Source organism: Cynocephalus volans, chromosome 3 (assembly GCF_027409185.1).
Source record: "Cynocephalus volans isolate mCynVol1 chromosome 3, mCynVol1.pri, whole genome shotgun sequence".
NCBI lineage: Eukaryota > Metazoa > Chordata > Mammalia > Dermoptera > Cynocephalidae > Cynocephalus > Cynocephalus volans.
In genome coordinates, this window is record NC_084462.1 from 66,936,804 (window position 1) to 66,956,277 (window position 19,474).

Consider the following 19,474-nt stretch of genomic DNA (forward strand, 5'->3'; position numbering starts at 1 on the left):
AGAAATTTCTTCCACCGAATACTCTGGTCCACAACTTTTACGTTCCAACTTCCACAAAGTCCTAGGGCATGGACACAATGCAGCCAAGTTCCTTGTCAGTTCATAGCAAGGTTGATCTTTGCCCCAGTTTCCAAAAAGTCCTTTTTCATTTACATTTGAGATCTTCTCAGAATGGCCTTTACTGTCTATATTTCTATCAGCATTCTGGTCGCCACCACGTAACCAGTCTCTAAGACATTCCAAACTTTCCCTCATCTTTCTGCCTTCTTCTGAGTCCTCCAAACTCCTCCGGCCTCTTCTCAACACCCAGTTCCAAAGCTGTTTCCACATTTTCAATTATTTGTTATAAGCAACACCTCACTTCTCTGGTACCAATTTTCTGTATTAGTCCATTTCTGTTGCTTATAACAAAATGACCTGGAACTGGGTGCTTTATAAGGAAATGCAATTTATTGCTTACAGTTTCTAAAGCTGAGAAATCCAAAGTCCAGGTAACACATCTGGTGAAGGCTGTCTTTGGTGGTGGCTTCAGTGATGGCAGGGTATCACATTGTGAAAATGGTGGAGCAGACAGAGAAGAGAGACAGACTCTTCATGCTCCCCTTTTAAAGCCCTCCAAACCATGCCCATGACCACCATTTTTAATCCAATCATTAGGCATGGTCCTATAATCTAATCACCACTTCAATGCCCTGCCTTTCAATTACCATAATAGGATTTCCTACCCTCTTCACAGTCACAATGGGGGCCAAGTTTCTAACACATAAAAGTTGGGGGACACAATTCAAGCTTAGTGGGTTTTGGGGAGATATTATTCGATCGACTGCAGTGACTAAAATCAATCTGCTTTTTATTACCACCATGTGTGTCAGCAATTCTAATCAATGTCAGTGATAAAATACTACTCCCTGAAAAATCTCTTGTTGATCTAAGTTCTAAATAATTGCTGCAGTTACTGCTGAGTATAAATAATACATATGTAAGCTTCAAATTATTGGATTTTTATTCTTTATTCTTAAGTAAACTGTTTTCTACATGGAAGATCACTGTGAAACTCACAGCTAGAGTTGGCCCCCATACTTGCAGACTTAGCCACATACATTTGTTTTAAGAGTGGTTCATAATGCTTGTCATACTTCCAGCCTACTTAACATGAAGTTCAGATCTCCAACCCCTTCTTAGCACACAGTTTGTTTCTCCAAACCTGTAGTACTACATTCTTCTGCACTTAAATGGTAGATTCAAAATAAACAAAGATAGCACAGTGATTGTAAAGAACAAGAATCAGAACTTGAGTTACTACAACTCTGTCATTTTATGGAACTTTTTAGTTTTTATATTTGTGTTTAAATTTTTAAATAATTTCAACTTTGTCCCCCCAAAATATGTTTAATCAATTATTTTTCAATAAAAATTAAAAATAAAAAATTTAAACAATAAAACAGTATAAACAGCAAGATATAACATTTTTGTTTGGTAAGTGCAAATTTTAGTTCACACTCAAAATATTTTGCTAAATTTGAACAATACCGTTAACATTGAAATTTATTCTTTTTTAATTGTTAAATCTTTCAAAACTAGAGAACAAAAATCAGTAGTTGCCTAAATTATATCTTCTGAAGGCGTTTATTTTTATTTTAAAATTCACTTATTAGTTAAAGGGCAATTAATTACAATATTATTTAAGACTACCTATTAAGTAATCTTGTCAAAACAAAAACATCAACAAAAAAATCAACCTGAATGTGATCAAGACTCTAGGTTCAACTACCAGTTTGCAATAAATACAGAGTACAAAGGATTATATTAAACTGCATCACAGAGATGTAGTGAGCAAAATGCACACTGTGAGAAACTCTGTAGAACAACCCAGTTTCTTCAACAAATAATTTGGAAGGAAGGGAGAGGGGTGGGCTGAGGGAAGCTCATGAAAAGGAAACCTACAGATTAAAATACACCAATCAATCATAATGTGTGGCCCTGTTTAAAAGAATTATTACCCTTATAAGACTATTTGAAATTTGAGCACTATTTGATAATATTAAGGAATTATTAAATTTTTTAGGGCATTAAAGTTATGTTTTTTAAAAGTCCTTCTCTTTTGAAGATATGAGCTGGAATAATTACTGATGAAATGATATGATGTCTAGGATTTGCTTCAAAATAACGATGTGGAGGAAGTAGACAGGGAATAGAAACCAGAGTTGGTAATTCTTAAAGCTGGGTGATACATACATGTGGGTTCACTATACCATTCTACTTTTCATTATGCTTGAAATGCTTTAGAACAAAAAGTGTTACAAAAGGTTTCCACATTCTTTGTTGACTAGGTAGAATCAAGGTTAAGGAAAGCATTTAGCGTACTACAAAGGGCAAGGACACTACATTTAGGACTTAAATGTAACATCCTAATTATACAGAGAAATTCCAGTATAACACCAAATATAATCCAGGTATCTGAGAAAAAACTTGCTTATTTTGAGTTTTGGGAAATGCCTTTAATTAGTGATAATTTAGCATTTCATTGGAATGTTGACATTAACACAATATGGAAAACTCAAAGAAAAACGTTATCTCTCATGACCAAGTCATAACAGAAAAAGAGTAATTTTATCAGCACCGCACTCTACCGAGTGAGCCACGGGCCGGCCCGATGAAAAAGAGTAATTTTATTTTATTTATTTATTTATTTATTTATTTATTTATTTATTTATTTTTTTTTTTTTTAAATTTTATTTTGTCGATATACATTGTAGCTGATTAATGCTCCCCATCACCAAAACCTCCCTCCCTTCTCCCTCCCCCCCTCCCCCCCAACAATGTCCTTTCTGTTTGTTTGTTGTATCAACTTCAAATAATTGTGGTTGTTATATCTTCTCCCCCCCCCCCCCGCGGTTTGTGTGTGTGTGTGTGTATGTGTGTGTGTGAATTTATATATTAATTTTTAGCTCCCTCCAATAAGTGAGAACATGTGGTATTTCTCTTTCTGTGCCTGACTTGTTTCACTTAATATAATTCTCTCAAGGTCCATCCATGTTGTTGCAAATGGCAGTATTTCATTCGTTTTTATAGCTGAGTAGTATTCCATTGTGTAGATGTACCACATTTTCCGTATCCACTCATCTGATGATGGGCATTTGGGCTGGTTCCAACTCTTGGCTATTGTAAAGAGTGCTGCGATGAACATTGGGGAACAGGTATACCTTCGACTTGATGATTTCCATTCCTCTGGGTATATTCCCAACAGTGGGATGGCTGGGTCGTATGGTAGATCTATTTGCAATTGTTTAAGGAACCTCCATACCATTTTCCATAGAGGCTGCACCATTTTGCAGTCCCACCAACAATGTATGAGAGTTCCTTTTTCTCCGCAGCCTCGCCAGCATTTATCGTTCATAGTCTTTTGGATTTTAGCCATCCTAACTGGGGTTAGATGGTATCTCAATGTGGTTTTGATTTGCATTTCCCGGATGCTGAGTGATGTTGAGCATTTTTTCATATGTCTGTTGGCCATTTGGATATCTTCCTTAGAGAAATGCCTACTTAGCTCTTTTGCCCATTTTTTAATTGGGTTGCTTGTTTTCTTCTTGTAAAGTTGTTTGAGTTCCTTATATATTCTGGATATTAATCCTTTGTCAGATGTATATTTTGCAAATATTTTCTCCCACTCTGTTGGTTGTCTTTTAACTGAAAAAGAGTAATTTTAAAGTGTCACAGAGAACATATACCACGTCCGCATCTTCTCTTCATTCCAGTTGCTAACCTAAATGTAGCTTGAGATTTACATCAACCTGACCCCCATCTATATAGTATTTTGCCATCAACACAGTAGCATACACGGATATGTTAGGAGCCTGCCTATCACAAGCTTATATATCGGTTAAATAAACAGCACAGTTTATACATGAGTTAAATAAACAGAGAATCTTCCAACAATTCATATGCATGTATTTGTGCAACTCTGTACTGTAAGAAAAATCTAAAATTAAGTAGAAAAAGTCAAAAGAATTAATATGAAAATACAGTATAGAAAAGTATCTCAAACGTACTTACCCTAAAGTAAATTATATCTACATGAAAGGCTAAAATAGTACTATTGTTCAGTATGGAATGAATTAAATTATGCACTTAAGGGTTTTTGTTTTCTGCTTTTAAGACCCTTCAAAAAGTGTCACAGCTAGGGCCGAGCCCGTGGCGCACTTGGTAGAGTGCTGCGCTGGGAGCGCGGCGACGCTCCCACCGCGGTTTCGGATCCTATATAGGACTGACCAGTGCACTCACTGGCTGAGTGCCGGTCACGAAAAAACGACAAAAAAAAAAAAAAAAAAAAAAAAGTGTCACAGCTTTATATATTGGCCCAAACTGCTGATTTATGTATTGCAAAATATGAAAAATGTGCAAAATGACTAAGTAGGCTATCAACTGCCTCCCCACTGACTCTTAGTAGTTAAAGAGTCTCATAAATTATTTCAACAAATTGTAGAGTATATTATGCTAATGAAAGTGATCCTGCCACATATCCATTACCAAACTATAAAATTCAGCATTTTTTGATGTTTCACGGAAATGCAAAGTGTTAACAATAACAATAAAAACCATTACAAAAGCATAACACCCAGACCTTCCACCACCCCACAAAACTAATGATATTCACATGGGGAATTATTTTTTCTTTTAGAACCTATGAAAATTATCTCATGTAACAAAGCATGAGATGTTATTCCCCTTCCTTTACCACATATCCCTAAGATTATTGATCATGAAATTATCCAGTCCTTTTAAACCTAGCTGATAGAGTTAACTTGATCACTTCTAATAGTAGCCATAAGTAGGATATAGTAACTTAAAACACCATCCATGGAATAGAGGAGTAAGTTCTTTATGTCTTTGAAATTACCAATCAAGGCCCCTTTGGTTATTGTTGTCTCTATAAAAAATACTACTAGAACATTGCTCCAATAAATTTGAAACATCCTTAAAAATATTCCCAGACTAATAAATCCTATAGAAATCACCAACTGCACCAGAAAGTGGTACTTCCCACTGGCACACCTGTCCTAGGTCTGACCAACCCTCACACTCATCTTTGCTATCTTCATAGGCACGCTCTTCTATTCATTCACAAAGCCCATTTAAGCTCATAACAATTCCAACATCCAAATTATATTTCTAAATCTGAGTTAAAGAAACACCTTAATTTATTCCTGAGATACAGTGTTGTCATTTGTGAAGTGAAAAGCACCCTATATTCCAATAAGCAGGCACTTGAGATTAATTGGCCAGCCCTTTCAGTAGTGACGCCTTAATCATCTCTAAACAGAGCCTCACATAGTGTCTGGCACATAGTGGGAGTAAATCCTAAAATGAATGAATTGTAATACCGTGGGGCCTCACTCTAAACTGTAACTTCTTAGACTCCTTAAACCACTACACTGAAAAAATCTTCCTCACTATATTTGTCCTAATAAATTCTACCTTAAATCATGTTATACAAACAAGCTATGGCCTCTATGAAAACTATGTCTGTTCTACAATAAAATCAAGCCTTTGTTTATGGAAGAAAGAGAACAGAGACTGATCCCAAGTTGGAAATATGTACTGTATTTATAAACTGGTGCTTTGGAACACATAATGATTTTGTCATAGGAAAAAAATGTTAGAGCATCAGTTACAAGGTTCTTCCTCAGAAGCCCAGGCCATTTACAATGAAATTCACATAGTACTCAATTAAATATAATCACAAGTATAAACATACTTCTGTATCTATCAGTCAGGTGTAGGCTAGAGTATGCTGTAGAAATTAACAGCCCCCCAAAAGCAAAGGTTTGTTTCTCACTTACACTACCTATCACCTTTGCTCTACCTATCTTCACACTCTACCTCACTCTGCCTGTCATTCTCAGTATAGGACCTGGGCTTACAGAGAAGCCAATCTCTGCAACACTGTGGCAAAGTCTAAGAATAAGATGAATCATGCACTGTCTCCTAAAGTTGTCCATGACATTTATCAGTTCCACTCACATTTCATTGGCCAAAAGAAGTCACGTGACACACTTAACTTCAAGAGGCCAGGGATATGCAATCTTAGTATATTTGATGAATAGAACTAATAACTACCACTTTATAAAAGACATTATCTGGAATCAGATCTAGGATCAAATCCGAGATTTGCCACTTAATTTCCTCATCTGTAAAATAAAAACAGTAATAACTACCTCATAGGGTCATCAGAAAGATTAAATGATATGTGAGATCAGATGCTTAGCAGAATGTCTGGCCTTGATTCACTCAATAAATATTTTGGGGAATCTGCCAAGCACTGTTCCAGATATTGACATATAGGAATTATGCACTAAATAATAGTTGTTTTTGTTATTGCTATTATTAGAAAATACCTTTTGAATTCCAACCAGGAACCCCAGAAATGAGTCTTCATTTCTTAACAGTCTCCAGATTCAGAAGAAAAAATGTGTGGCAGACTGTCAGGTGTTCTCCAATACCCATTTTTCCTTCTTGGATAGTAATAGAACCCTTGGTTTTTAGCTGGACACATGACCTCTTGTAATACAGACCATATAGTCCAGCTGTCCATGCAGCTAGGATAGCCATAGGTCTAAGTTCTGGCCATTGTGTTGTAGGAGGAAGTGTCATGGGGCAGTTTACAGTAAACTTCCTTAAGAGACAGCAGGTGTGTACCTTTTGTTCATTTATTCATCCCTTCCTCCACAAGCTGTCTAGAATATCCATTTCATCTCAGACTGTGAGACTATGGCCATACATAGCAGAGGAACAAAACAGAAGGAGTTCCTCACACCAGATAGTCACACCAGCTCTGGACTTATGTGGAGAATAATAAACTTTCATTTTATTTAACCCACTGTCATTTTTTATTTTCTGTCATTCAGAGCCAATTTTAATTCTAGCTAATACAACATACAAATATAACTATTAACTCTTCAAAAAAGCATGCTGAAAGAATACTAACTCTTGATGAAAGAATAATAACTCTTGATGATACTCCTACGTCTTCATAAGAGCAGATACCAATGTAGAAAGGAACAGTGTACAGAAGAATGAGAGTTGGCTAGGGGAAGACCTGGGTTTTAGAATCAGTTATTTCACTTCCTATGTTAAACTTTGGCAAATGATTTAACCTAACCAGGCCTCGGCTTATTGTCTAAAAAATGGTAGAAAGACTGTATTAGTCCATTTTGTGTTGCTGTAACAGAATACCTGAGACTGGGTAATTATTTGGCTTACAATTCTGGGACAGCTGCATCTGGTGTGAGCCTCAGGCTGCTTCTACTCATGGTGGAAAGTGGTGGGCAGCTGGTGGGTACAAGCAGATCTCATGGCGATAGGAAGCAAGAGAGAGAGAGGGGAGGTGCCAGGGCCTTTTAAACAACCAGCTCTCATGGGAACTAACAGACCAAGAACTCACTCACTACCCTTGATCCCCCAGTGAGAGCATTAATCCATTCACAGGGGATCTGCCCCCATGACTCAAACAGCTTCCAGCACTGCCACATTGGGGATCAGATTTCCACACGAGTTTTGGTGGGGACAAAAATCCAAACTCTTATCATTCCACCCCTGGCCCCCCAAAACTCATGTCACTCTCACATACAAAATACAATCATTCCATCCCAACAGTCCCAAAAGTCTTAGCTTGTTCCAGCACCAACTTAAAAGTCCAAAGTCCAAAGTCTCATCTGAGACCAAAAGCAAAAGTCCTTCCACCTGTGAACCTGTAAAAATCAAAAACAAATTATCTACTTCCAAGAAAGAATGGTGGAACAGACATTAGGTACATATTCCCATTTCAAAAGGGAGGAATTAGACCAGAAGAAAGGAAAAACAGGACCCAAACAAGTCCAAAACCCAGCAGGGCAGACATTACATCTTAAAGCTCCAAAATAATCTTCTTTGACTCCAAGTCCTGCATCCTGGGCACAATTGGGCATCTAGGCCACCAAAGGCTCAGGCAGCCTCACTCCCACAGCTCTGCCAGGTGCAGCCCCTGTGGCAGATCTCTGCCTGGGCCCCCAGGCTTTTCCATATATCCTCTGAAATCTGGGTGGAGACTACCATGCCTCCACTGCTCTCATGTCCTGCCAGCCTGCAGACTTAACACAATGTGGACACCACTGAGGTTTCAGGCTTCTACTCTCCAGAGCTGCTGCACAAACCACACTTGGGGCTGTGTGAGACACGGCTGCTCCAGCCAAAGCAGCTGGGATACAGGGAGCAGGTTCCTGATGGCAGCTGTGCCCCAGGTCTATCCTCCGGGACAACACAGTCTTCTAGGCCTCAGGGTCTGTGGCGGGAGGGGCACTCTTCCAGCCTTCTGAAATGCCTTCAGGGCTTTTCTCCCATTGTCTTGGCTATTAGCATCTGGCTGCCTCATCATCAAGCTAATGTCTTTAGTAACCAGTTTATCTGCTTCACCCTTGCATTTTTCTCCAGTTCTCTGCTTCTCTACCACATGGCCAAGCTACAAATTTTCCAAATCTTTATGCGCTTTCCTTTTAAATTTTGGCTTTACATCATGCCTTTGTTGCCATAACTCAGCATAGGCTGTTAGAAGTAACCATTCAGCATCCTTAATGCTTTGCTGCTTAGAAATTTCTTCTGCCAAACATTCTGGTCCACAACTCTTAAGTTCCAACTTCCACGAAGTCCTAGGGCATGGACACAATGCAGCCAAGATCCTTGCCAGTTCACAGCAAGGGCGATCTTTGCCCCAATTTCCAATAAACTCCTTCTGATTTCTATCTGAGACCTCCTTACAATGGTCTTTACAGCCCATATTTTCATAAGTATTCTGTTCACCACCATGTAACCAGTCTCTAAGATATTCCAAACTTTCCCTTGTCTTTTTGTTTTCTTCTGAATCCTCCAAACTCCTCCAACCATTGCCTAACACCCAGTTCCAAAGCTGCTTCCACATTTTCAAGTATTTGTTATAAGCAACACCCCATTCCTGGTACCAATTTTCTGTATTAGTCCTTTTTGTGTTGCTATTACAGAATATTTGAGACTGGATGATTTATAAAGAAAAACAAAGTTTATTGCTTACAGTTTCTGAGGTTGGGAAGTCCAAAGTCCAGCTGGTGGTGGCAACAGTGACCCAGGGGTCTCACATTGCAATATGATGGAAGCAGAGAGAACAGAGAGAGCAAAAGCCAGACTCTCTTCTTCTTTTAAAGCCCTCAGAACCATGCCCCTGACCACCATTTTTAATCGATTGACTACTGCATCGTCCTACAATTCAATCCCCTATTTAAGGCTCCACCTTTCAATTACCATAATAGGATCTCCCAACCTCTTAACAATCACAGTGGAGGCTAAGTTTCTAATACATAAAAGTTGGGGGACACAACTCAAGCTTCAATGAGTTTTGGGGGACATAATTCAATCCACTACAAAGACCTAAAGACTTGTGAGAATTAAATGGGAAGACGTTTAAGAAAATACTTTATAAATTGTAAGGTGCCATATAGTATCAGTGTTACCTTGTTAATTGTTCCTTCTTTTCCACCTTTCCTTCAGAACTAGGGCATGAGAACCATGAAGTTGCACTTTCAACAAACACCCCAAGAGACTCTGATGAAAGTCATCTGCCCACCTTGAGGAAACTTGCTCCAGTGATCAGGCCCTACCCATTCTCTCAATCCTGTGCTTGAATGCTCTGATATTTTAAGATTGTGTGAAGCACAGGACAGTTCCATAGCATCTCCAGTGCCTAGCTGAATGCCAAGTACCCAGCAGATCATTTAATAACATTTTGTTGAACCAATGACTTGAGGTGGTAAAAGACAAACTGGAACTGAATCAGAAGACCCACTATGGGGCCGGCCCCGTGGCTCACTCGGGAGAGTGTGGTGCTGATAGCGCCGAGGCCATGGGTTCGGATCCTATATAGGGATGGCCAGTGCGCTCACTGGCTGAGTGTGGTGCAGACAACACTGTGCCGAGGGTTGCAATCTCCTTACCGGTCAAAGAAAAAAAAAAAACAGAAGACCCACTATGGACTTCCACTTCTGGCCAACATTAAGTAACAGGGATTGAATTTACTCTTCTGCCTAAAACAACTAAAAACTGGACAAATTAGAGGAAGCAACAATTCCCAAGACATTGAGTATCAGGTAGTAAAGGACATGATTTCTGAGAAATGATGGGATACAAAGGAGGTGAGCCCTACCATCGTTTCAGGTTACTTCTTAGAGGGAGTTTCCAGGCTGAAGAGCAAGGAGGAGAAACCCAGGCAGAGCCTGGTGAGGTCTCCAAGATCAGTATGGCTAGAGTTTGCAGGATAGAATAGCAGAGAGGAGAGAGCTGCATGGAGGGAGAACTCCAAACACTTGCAGATTTCCTCGCCCCACTGAGTACTGACCAGCATATGTGTTTGAGGAAATCACCAGAGGCTGAGGAAAGAACCACCTTAAAGAATTTAACGGAACAATACCCAGAGCTCACACAGGGCAAGGAGTAATACCTGTTCTTATCAGCCAAAGAAAACATAATTTACAGGATGCTGAGTAGAATATTCTGAAAAGTTTGCTTCAGGAGTAGGAAAAATTAGTCCTAGACCAAATGCTGCTCTGGTCTCACCTGACAAAGCTTAAAAGCAAGACATGAAAGGATCAAACTGTTTGTAAGTAAATTATCCCTGAAAAAAGCTCAAGAATATTTATAGGGATACAAAAATATCCTGCACTCAACAAGGTAAAATTCACAACATTAGGCATACAATCAAAAATTATCAGAAATGCAAAGAACTACTATTCTACTATTTTTAAAAATAATTTTCTTGGGGTTTTACTGAATCTTAAATTTCTTAAAACTGTCATTTTTGTCATTTTCACCCTGTGTGTTAATCTCAGAATTCCTCACCCACATAATTGAACTGTTATTCCCCATATGAAATGTTAACACTTCCACGGCAAACAGCATAGTGGTTAAAAGCACAAGCTTTAGCCTACCCACAACCAGGCAAGCAATAGAGTGAGCCACCAGGGGTCCTGAGACAGGGGCAGTGGGCCTCAAGCCCCATCCCCACCCACAACCAGGCAAGCAGTGGGGCCAACCGCCCAGGGTCCTGAGACAGGGCCATGGGCCAGCCCTACCCCGTCCCCACAACATCTTAGAAAGTACTTGTAGGGAAAGTGAAAGTAAATGGTCAGGTTACTTCCGGGTTCGGAATCTTGCTGAGCATTTGATGTGCATGTGTACCCAGGTGTCCCTTGGTTATTGTCTGATGTAATTGTGCATGTGTGCCCAGGTGTTCTTTGGTTGTCTGACTCGCACCCAGCTGTTCCTCAGTTATTGGACTTAAGTATAAATGACTAACGGATCTGATCCACACTGGGCCCCCTGTCCCCGGGACACTCCCGGAGGGGCCACAGGAAGGCCGCTATTGCTGCGGGAGGCTGTTGCTGCAAGCTGTTGCTGCCAGGGCCCCCAGGATGCTCCGGGAGGCCACCACGACTGCTGCCAGAACTGCTGAAGGTTGCTGTAAACTGCTGCTGGTGATGAGGAAGCTGAGGACTGAGCTTGCATGGGAACGAACCTGTCAACTCTGCCAACGGCTCCCAGGATCTTTTCCAACTACCTAGCTCGTGACCTATATGTGAGGGGTCTGGTGACCCAGCCTGCATTTGAAGGGTCTGAGTGCTAGCCCAACAGTACTTATCAGCCACATGTGTCTCTTTGGGATGTGTGACTTATCTGCTCATGTCTTTCACCAAATTTCTGCTTAGATTTTTCTAATTCATTTTTAAGAGTTCTTTTTGCATTAATGATGTTAATCTTTGAGTGTTAAATTTGTTCCTTATCAATTGACTTTAAATTTAATTTGTGACATTTTCCTTTGTTTCTATGTTGAGAAAATAATTTTCTATCTAAATATTAAATAAAAAAATAAAAAAGAAAACAGTAATGATTTTATAATTTGTTAAAGACAAGATCAGTAAAGCATAATGGAAAACTTACCCTAACACATTCTCTATGTGAGGAGCTTTGTTCCTTAAACTAAGTCCTCTTTTAATTCCATAAGATTAGATCTCTATTGACAGGTATAATTTACACAGTTTTGGCAGAAAATAATCACTGTAAGTTTTGAACATAAACATTCATTATGTAAATAAAATTTGACTTTGAAAAAAAAAAAAAAGCACAAGTTTTAGAGGTAAGAAACCAGGGTCCATCTCACCCCAGTTAGCATGGCTAAAATTCAAAAGACTCTGAACGATAAATGCTGGCGAGGTTGCGAAGGAAAAGGAATTCTCATACATTGTTGGTGGGACTGTAAAATGGTGCAGCCTCTATGAAAAATGGTATGGAGGTTCCTCAAACAATTGCAGATAGATCTACCATATGACCCAGCTATCCCACTGCTGGGAATATACCCAGAGGAATGGAAATCATCAAGTCGAAGGTATACCTGTTCCCCAATGTTCATCGCAGCACTCTTTACAATAGCCAAGAGTTGGAACCAGCCCAAATGTCCATTATCAGATGAGTGGATATGGAAAATGTGGTATATCTACACAATGGAATACTACTCAGCTATAAAAAAGAATGAAATACTGCCATTTGCAATGACATGGACGGACCTAGAGAGAATTATATTAAGTGAAACAAGTCAGGCACAGAAAGAGAAATATCACATGTTCTCACTTATTGGTGGGAGCTAAAAATAAATAAATTCACACACACACACACACAAAACTGGGGGGGGAGAAGACATAACAATTGCTATTCCTTGAAGTTGATATGACAAGTAAACAGAAAGGACATTGTTGGGAGGGAGGGGGGAGAGGGAGGAGGAGGGAGGTTTCGGTAATGGGCTACAATAATCAACCACATTGTATATCAACAAAATACAATAAAATATAAAAAAATAATAAAAACCAATTTAGCAGTGCTTAAAAAAAAAAAGCATAAGTTTTAGAGGTAAGAAACCAGCGTCTGAATTCTTTCTTATCTCTGTTTTCCTGGGAAAGCCATGGAACCTCTCTGAATTTCAGTTCATTTATCTATAAAATAGGTATAATAATATTTGCTTCATAGCGTTGTTATAAGAAATGTTATCAAAGTAAAAAAATAAATAGTAACTATTTCATAATTATCACATTATCATAAGAAAAGTTACAATATCACATAGTCAAGCACTTACTAAGCACCTATCATATGCTAGGTACTATATAGGCATTAGGAATATGAAGGAAAAAAGGACACTATTAGGAGGACCCAAAGTTGAATCCACATTTAAAAGTCCATTTCAAGTACAAACTTCACATTCTTCTTAATTTCTAAGTAGGGCAATTATTTTAAGTTCCTTCTATAGAAATCAAACGATGATTTTCCCCCTTTGAAAGGAAAAAAAAAAACTAAGTTGTCAGGTTCAACAAATTAGGGCATTTTTGAGAAATCCTTGGAATCTGAAAAACATGGTAAATCTCCTATTTAAAAGCAAATTGCAATTAACATCACCTTTCAAAATTGTTCTCAAATTAGTAGACTAAATTATATTCAGGCGTAAAATACATAAAATGGATCAATTTGTTATTTATGATAATCTTTTCAGAAAGGCTGGGCCAACAGATGTAAGGAACTAAAATCAAGTTCAAGTTTGTATTTCATTTGCTCATTCCATTTAAATGATGACAGATGGTTTAAATATTAACCACATTAATAAAACATTTGCACATTCATTATGAATCTGATTACTTTACCTCATAAGTCCACAAATTCGTTTTAATTTTAGTATATGACTGCCCATTTCACTAAGGTCTTCTAAACCCTTGCCTCTCAAAGTGTGGTCCTGTAACCAACAGCATCAGCATCACCTGGGAGCTTGTTAGAACTACAGAATCTCATTCCCCATACCAGACCTAATCTGAGTCTGAATTTGCATTTTTAACAAAACCCCCAGATAATTCTATGTGCATTGAAGTCTGAGTAGCATAGCTCTACACTGTTGGTTTTTTTACTGTGTCATAAAAAGTTTATTTCTTCCATGATGGATTTTGGACATGGCTGGCGCCATTGTGCACAAAATAAGCACTAGCACAAAATAGCTGCTGGCATCCTCTTCCACTCCAGCACCAAGCCCCTCCCCACTTCCCTTTACCAGAAGCCTCCTGACTTAGAAACAACTTTCCAGCTTCTGCAGCTTCTCCACCCAGTTACATCAACCTAATGGTCCCTTCCCCGTACATTTCACGACCAAAAGCTAATATAAACCCTCGCAAACCCATTGCTGTGGCTGTCCCCCATTTTCAGGGCAGCCCAGGGCTGTCCTCCATTTTGAGCACAGCACAGCAGATTTCTTTCTTTAATAGAGCTTGAACGGTACCCGGCATCTCGGCTCACTTTCTTTCATTCCAAATTGTGGTTAATTTCTCTCTAGATAGTGACTTTTAATAAGAATAATTCAATTCAGACAAGTAAATCAAATCAGCATACCAGGTATATTAGATATTCTATATATAATAATCCATATGTCTCATATTTGACCTTACCACTCAACCAGGACTTGAAGTCTTAGATGTCTTCTTGTACTATTCATTTTTCCTCTTGAGTTTATATATTTGTCTTAGTATGTGGCCATTGTGATGAACATCTTCTCTGTAATTAATATCTATATAGAACAGTACCAGGAGAACACATTCTCCCCATAATTTCAGAAAAAAATGAGCAATCTCAAAATAGGTTCAACCAAGGTTGAATTTGAAAGTTCCCTGGAGAAAAAACAACCAGCAAGACTTAATCCTCCACAATAATATATTTTTATGCTTTACCTAGCATTTTTTGCTGCAGGTACCACATATTTTTAAAATAAGAAATTCACATGGGACTTAGAGAGTACAGTTCTTTAGATGGCTCATCTTTTTTTTATTCTTATTATTGCACAATAGTCACAGTGCCCATAAAATAGAACGAATCTTGTTTTCTCTTTCATTTTTCCAAAAAAAAAAAAAAAAAAATGACAGACCTAGGCTGAAACTGATCACAGCAGGTAGGATGGTTCGGCACAGATTCAAAGGAAGGTACAAATGTTCAGTTTTCAAAAGCACTGCAAAAGCCAACCTCATCTCTTGTCACTGTAGCTGTGGCTTTATGCCAAACATTTGAAAACTGTTGAAAAGCACTGTTCCTTATAAGCAATTATGAAGAGCTTTGCAAAGAGAAGGAAAAAATTGTAATATCAACTCCTTAGAATGGTCAGATGTCCATGGCCTCTGGATTGCAGGATAAGAATTTAAGAATTAGCTGGCTGCGTCTGAGCCAATGCACCCAACACAGATGCATTAGGAGAAAGGGTTTAAAGAGTGCTAAGGTATCAAGGAATCTGTTGGAGCAATCTCAAAAATTAAATATGTCCTCAAACATCTCCAGCATTTTCTATGATCCAATTATAGATGACTTTCCTTGAATTTAACTCTTTTCACCCCATTTTGCATTTTCAGCCTATATAATTTCTCAGGATACAGCATTCCTCAAAAGTACAATTAGGTATTTAACACCTTTTTCTATGGTCCTAGATATATTGATTTCGAGCGTTAAGGAGTGCCCATAGCTCTAATATTCCAGAATGTGGTGAATAATTCATTATCCTCTATCTCTACTTACATTCCCAGCCAAACCTCCCAAAAGAACTGTCTGTGCACACTGGCTCCACTTCTTCATCTACTAGTCATTCTTCAGGCCTCTCCTATGTGGCTTCCATTCCCTTCACTCCATTGAAATTTTGTTGGTAAAGACCATTAAGGACCTTCTTGCTTCTAAATTCAGTGGATAGCCCTTAGTCATCATTTTTGTTCATTTGCAACATCATTCAACAAATGATGTTCTCTCACCCTTGCAATAATTCTCTTTAGCATTGATGAACCTTCATTCTCCAGGTGCTTCCCAACTCTCTTCCTTTGTCAATTTTCTTTGGGGACTCTGTCTCCTTTACCTGATCTACAAATGTTGGACTACCTTGGGGCTTGGTCCTGGAATCTCATCTCATTCCATGACTATAAATATTGCCTTCATGCTGATGACTCACACCTTTACATCTCCAGCCCAGATCTTCCTTCTGAGTCCAGACCAGTATACCCAACTACTTATTTAACATCTCCGCTCAGATGCTTGTAAACATATTAAACTCAATACACCCACAACGGAAGTCTCAGATCGTTCCCTCTCTTTTCCTCCTCCGTTATTTCCCATTACCCAACCATTTACCCAGTTGCTTTTGCTAGAAACCCAGAAGTCCTTTACTCTCACCACTCATATCCAATTAATCACCAAGTCCTGTCATTTTACCTCCAAAATATATGCCCAATTTCCCTATCTCTACTGTCATTCCGCAGGTCTATGCCATTATCATCTCTTACCTACAACACCACAATAACGTTCTAAGTGATCTTCCCAAATCCACTCATATTTCCCTCCAATTCCATCTCTGCACCACAGCTGGAGTGATCTCTCAAACATGAGAATGCCCCTGCTTACAAACTTCAGTAGCTTCCTATTGGTTTTAGAATAATATTCATAAGGCACTGGCCCACCTCTCCGGACAGCATCATCTCATGTCATCATTCCCTTTGTTCTCTAAGCACCAGCCTTACTGGTTTCTCCCTATACATTACACAAGCTGACGGTTTTCCAGGTGTGGGGCCTTTGCACACGTGTGTCCTCTACCTGGAATATTTGTTCTCTTTTACTCTTCTTCTGCCTACTGCTGCCCAAAACACATGAACATATGCATGCATGTGCACATGTGTGTGCATAAAACAAAACTCCAGGGTACACATCCATTGGTCAAATCAGACCAAAGGAAACTGAACGACTGGCAACCCATGGTGTTAAAACATATCACCAGAACAAAATAATAACAATAATAATAATAACAACAACAACAACAACATCAAACCCTGACAACAACATCAAACCCTGATATAGCCTTAACATACACCAGGCATTATTTAGGGGATTAATACCAGGGGTCTTCAAAAAGTTCATGGAAGGATTCATATGGTCTTTTGATCAATTTTTCCACGAATTTTTTGAAGTACTCTCCTATATATACTTATTCAGTGCTCAAAACAATCCTAGAAGTAGGTACTATTATTATCTCTATTTTAAGATAAATAAGGTACAAAGACGTTAAGTAACTTAACCAAAGTCAAAGAAATTTAGTCCTGTGTGAGTGCTTGACTGCCAAAGAGCAGGAAAACTTGGTCATGGATTCAATCCTCCCTCTCATAATTACATAGTTATTTCGATAAATACTACATGCTCCACTGGACTGAAAACATCAATGAGGATAGGGACCATTTCTAACTTGCTCATTGCTATATCCCTAGCACCCTGAAGAGTCGAGCACATACTTGATGTTCAAGAAATACTTGTTAAATATATGAATGCTCACTACTCCATTGCGTAAGTGAGAATGTAGTGAGTTCCAACTATGTCTCCTATTACTACTATATATACATATATATACACACATATGTATACATACACACATATACATACACATATATACATATACACACACACACACACATATATATATCTCCTATGTTAAACTGTCGGCCTATCCATTCTTAGACACGCCTGTCAATCCTTCCGTGTCCCGTCCTCCTGTCCGCCTGGCATTTGGGGCACCGCCCCGTATGGCCACTGCCTGAGGTCTTCCCTCCCTCCCTGGAGATGTGAGCGCCTCGTGACCATTCCTGCCTTCAGGCCTCACCTTCCACGTGGAGGAGGAGTCTGTCCCAGCTTCCGTGCCAGGCCCAGGCGGCTCTCCGGTGCCTGAGGGCACGAAGCGGCCATACCGCTGCAGAGGCCACTGTGACGCTCCTCCTCCGGGAAGCCCGAGGCCGGCGAGCTCTTTTCCCGCCTCCGCCATGTCTGGCCTCTCCGCACGCACGGCCTAGTGGGACCTGCCAGTCCGCACAGCCAACCAATCAGGAAGCGAAGAGACCCAAGGCCCACCCTTCCCCCAGCAGAAGCCAATGGGCAGGCCCAGAGACTCCTGCAGGGGGCGCCTCTGGACGCTGGGGTCTCTCTTGACTCTTGGCAGCAAGTAAAGATCAAACTGCTACCTTGAAGTGGGGTGCTGACGCTTATAAATGTTGGTCTGTCTCGCCCCTGTAGCATCGAGTACCTCACCTTCCCTCAGGCAGACCATGTCATGGTCCAGCAGCTCTGACTCTCAGACATGTCCCAAACTGGCTGATTCCCTGTAACTTCTACACACTGGGACTAGGCCGGCTCTCCGAGGCTGCCTGCACTAGTGTAGTGTGCGTCCCCTCCTCACAGCAGCCTTTCAGATGACAACATCCCTGCTACACCTCAAACCCACCACGACACATCCCCAGGTCTGGTCACCATTCAGGAGACATGGTTACTTCGTCTTCATCCTGAGGCCCCCTGGACATACTCCCTCCAGACTGTCAACTTTTCACCAAACGATTGGAGCAGATGGGTGGGGGGCTGCCAGCAACAAAAGGTGTGCCTCAAACAGCAGGTGTATAAACGACATTTCTGGGTGATTTATAGTCGACAAAGCACTCCCACATCTGTTATTTCATTTATCCTTCTAAACACCTTGTGAATTAAAGAAGCAAAACAGGGATTATTATATTACTCCCATCAAAATAGGTGGACGATAAATAAGGTCTGGAAAGTAGAAGTGATTTGTCCAAGGTTACATAGCCAGTGAATGGCAGAGCCAGAGTAGAACTGTGGACTCCACAATCTCTCCACGTGTTCACCCCACTTGCGAAGAATTTAGATATTAATACAGTCTATGTCAAGTCAGAAGCAAAGTACACAGAGTGAAGACTATGTTAACCAAACACATAAAAGAGAATTAAACTGCAAACGATTTTTAAAACTATGCATATTAAAGGGTATTAAATGCATAGACAACGGTTGAAGAGGTAGTAATTTATTCACTCTACAAAGCATAAATTAAATATCTACAGTGTACAAACGACTATGCTAGGGATTACAGAAATCGGTAAGGCATGGATCTAAACTTCTGGGGACCTCAAGATCTAATGAGGAAGACAAAGCATGGTGCAAATACACCCATGATACTTGGCAGTTAATAACAGAGGAAAGTTACAAACCATATGTCCTTTTTTTTTTTTTAATTTATTGAATCAAAATCGATTATACATATTTTGGGGGTTGAACACTGAGATATGTTGATTAAATCAGTATTACTAGCATATATATTGTTACAAATCATAATTATTCTTTATGCCCCTTGTCCAACCTCTCCCCTTCCCCCATGCCCTCCCCCTCCACCCTCTAATTGCCTAGATTTCTTCTCTCCTTCTGAAAGAATAATGATTACTCTGTTAACTTGTTACCTAGATGATCTGTCCAATGCTGAGAGATGTGATCAGGTCCCCCAATATTATCATAGAGCAGATGCTTCTTCTGTCACTCTGAAATGAGT

The 19,474-nt window shown here is 39.6% G+C and overlaps 1 protein-coding gene across 2 annotated transcripts in view; it reads right to left on the reverse strand.

Annotated features, from left to right (window-relative positions):
* The window catches only part of REC114 (REC114 meiotic recombination protein), a 104,271-nt gene extending 86,360 nt beyond the window's left edge, over positions 1–17,911 (reverse strand). For both annotated transcript variants that reach the window (XM_063088474.1, XM_063088472.1), the window contains exon 1: positions 17,753–17,911. In XM_063088474.1, coding sequence (XP_062944544.1) covers positions 17,753–17,911 — 159 coding nt within the window. The remainder of the gene's footprint in view (positions 1–17,752) is intronic.
* Positions 17,912–19,474: the final 1,563 nt, after the last annotated feature.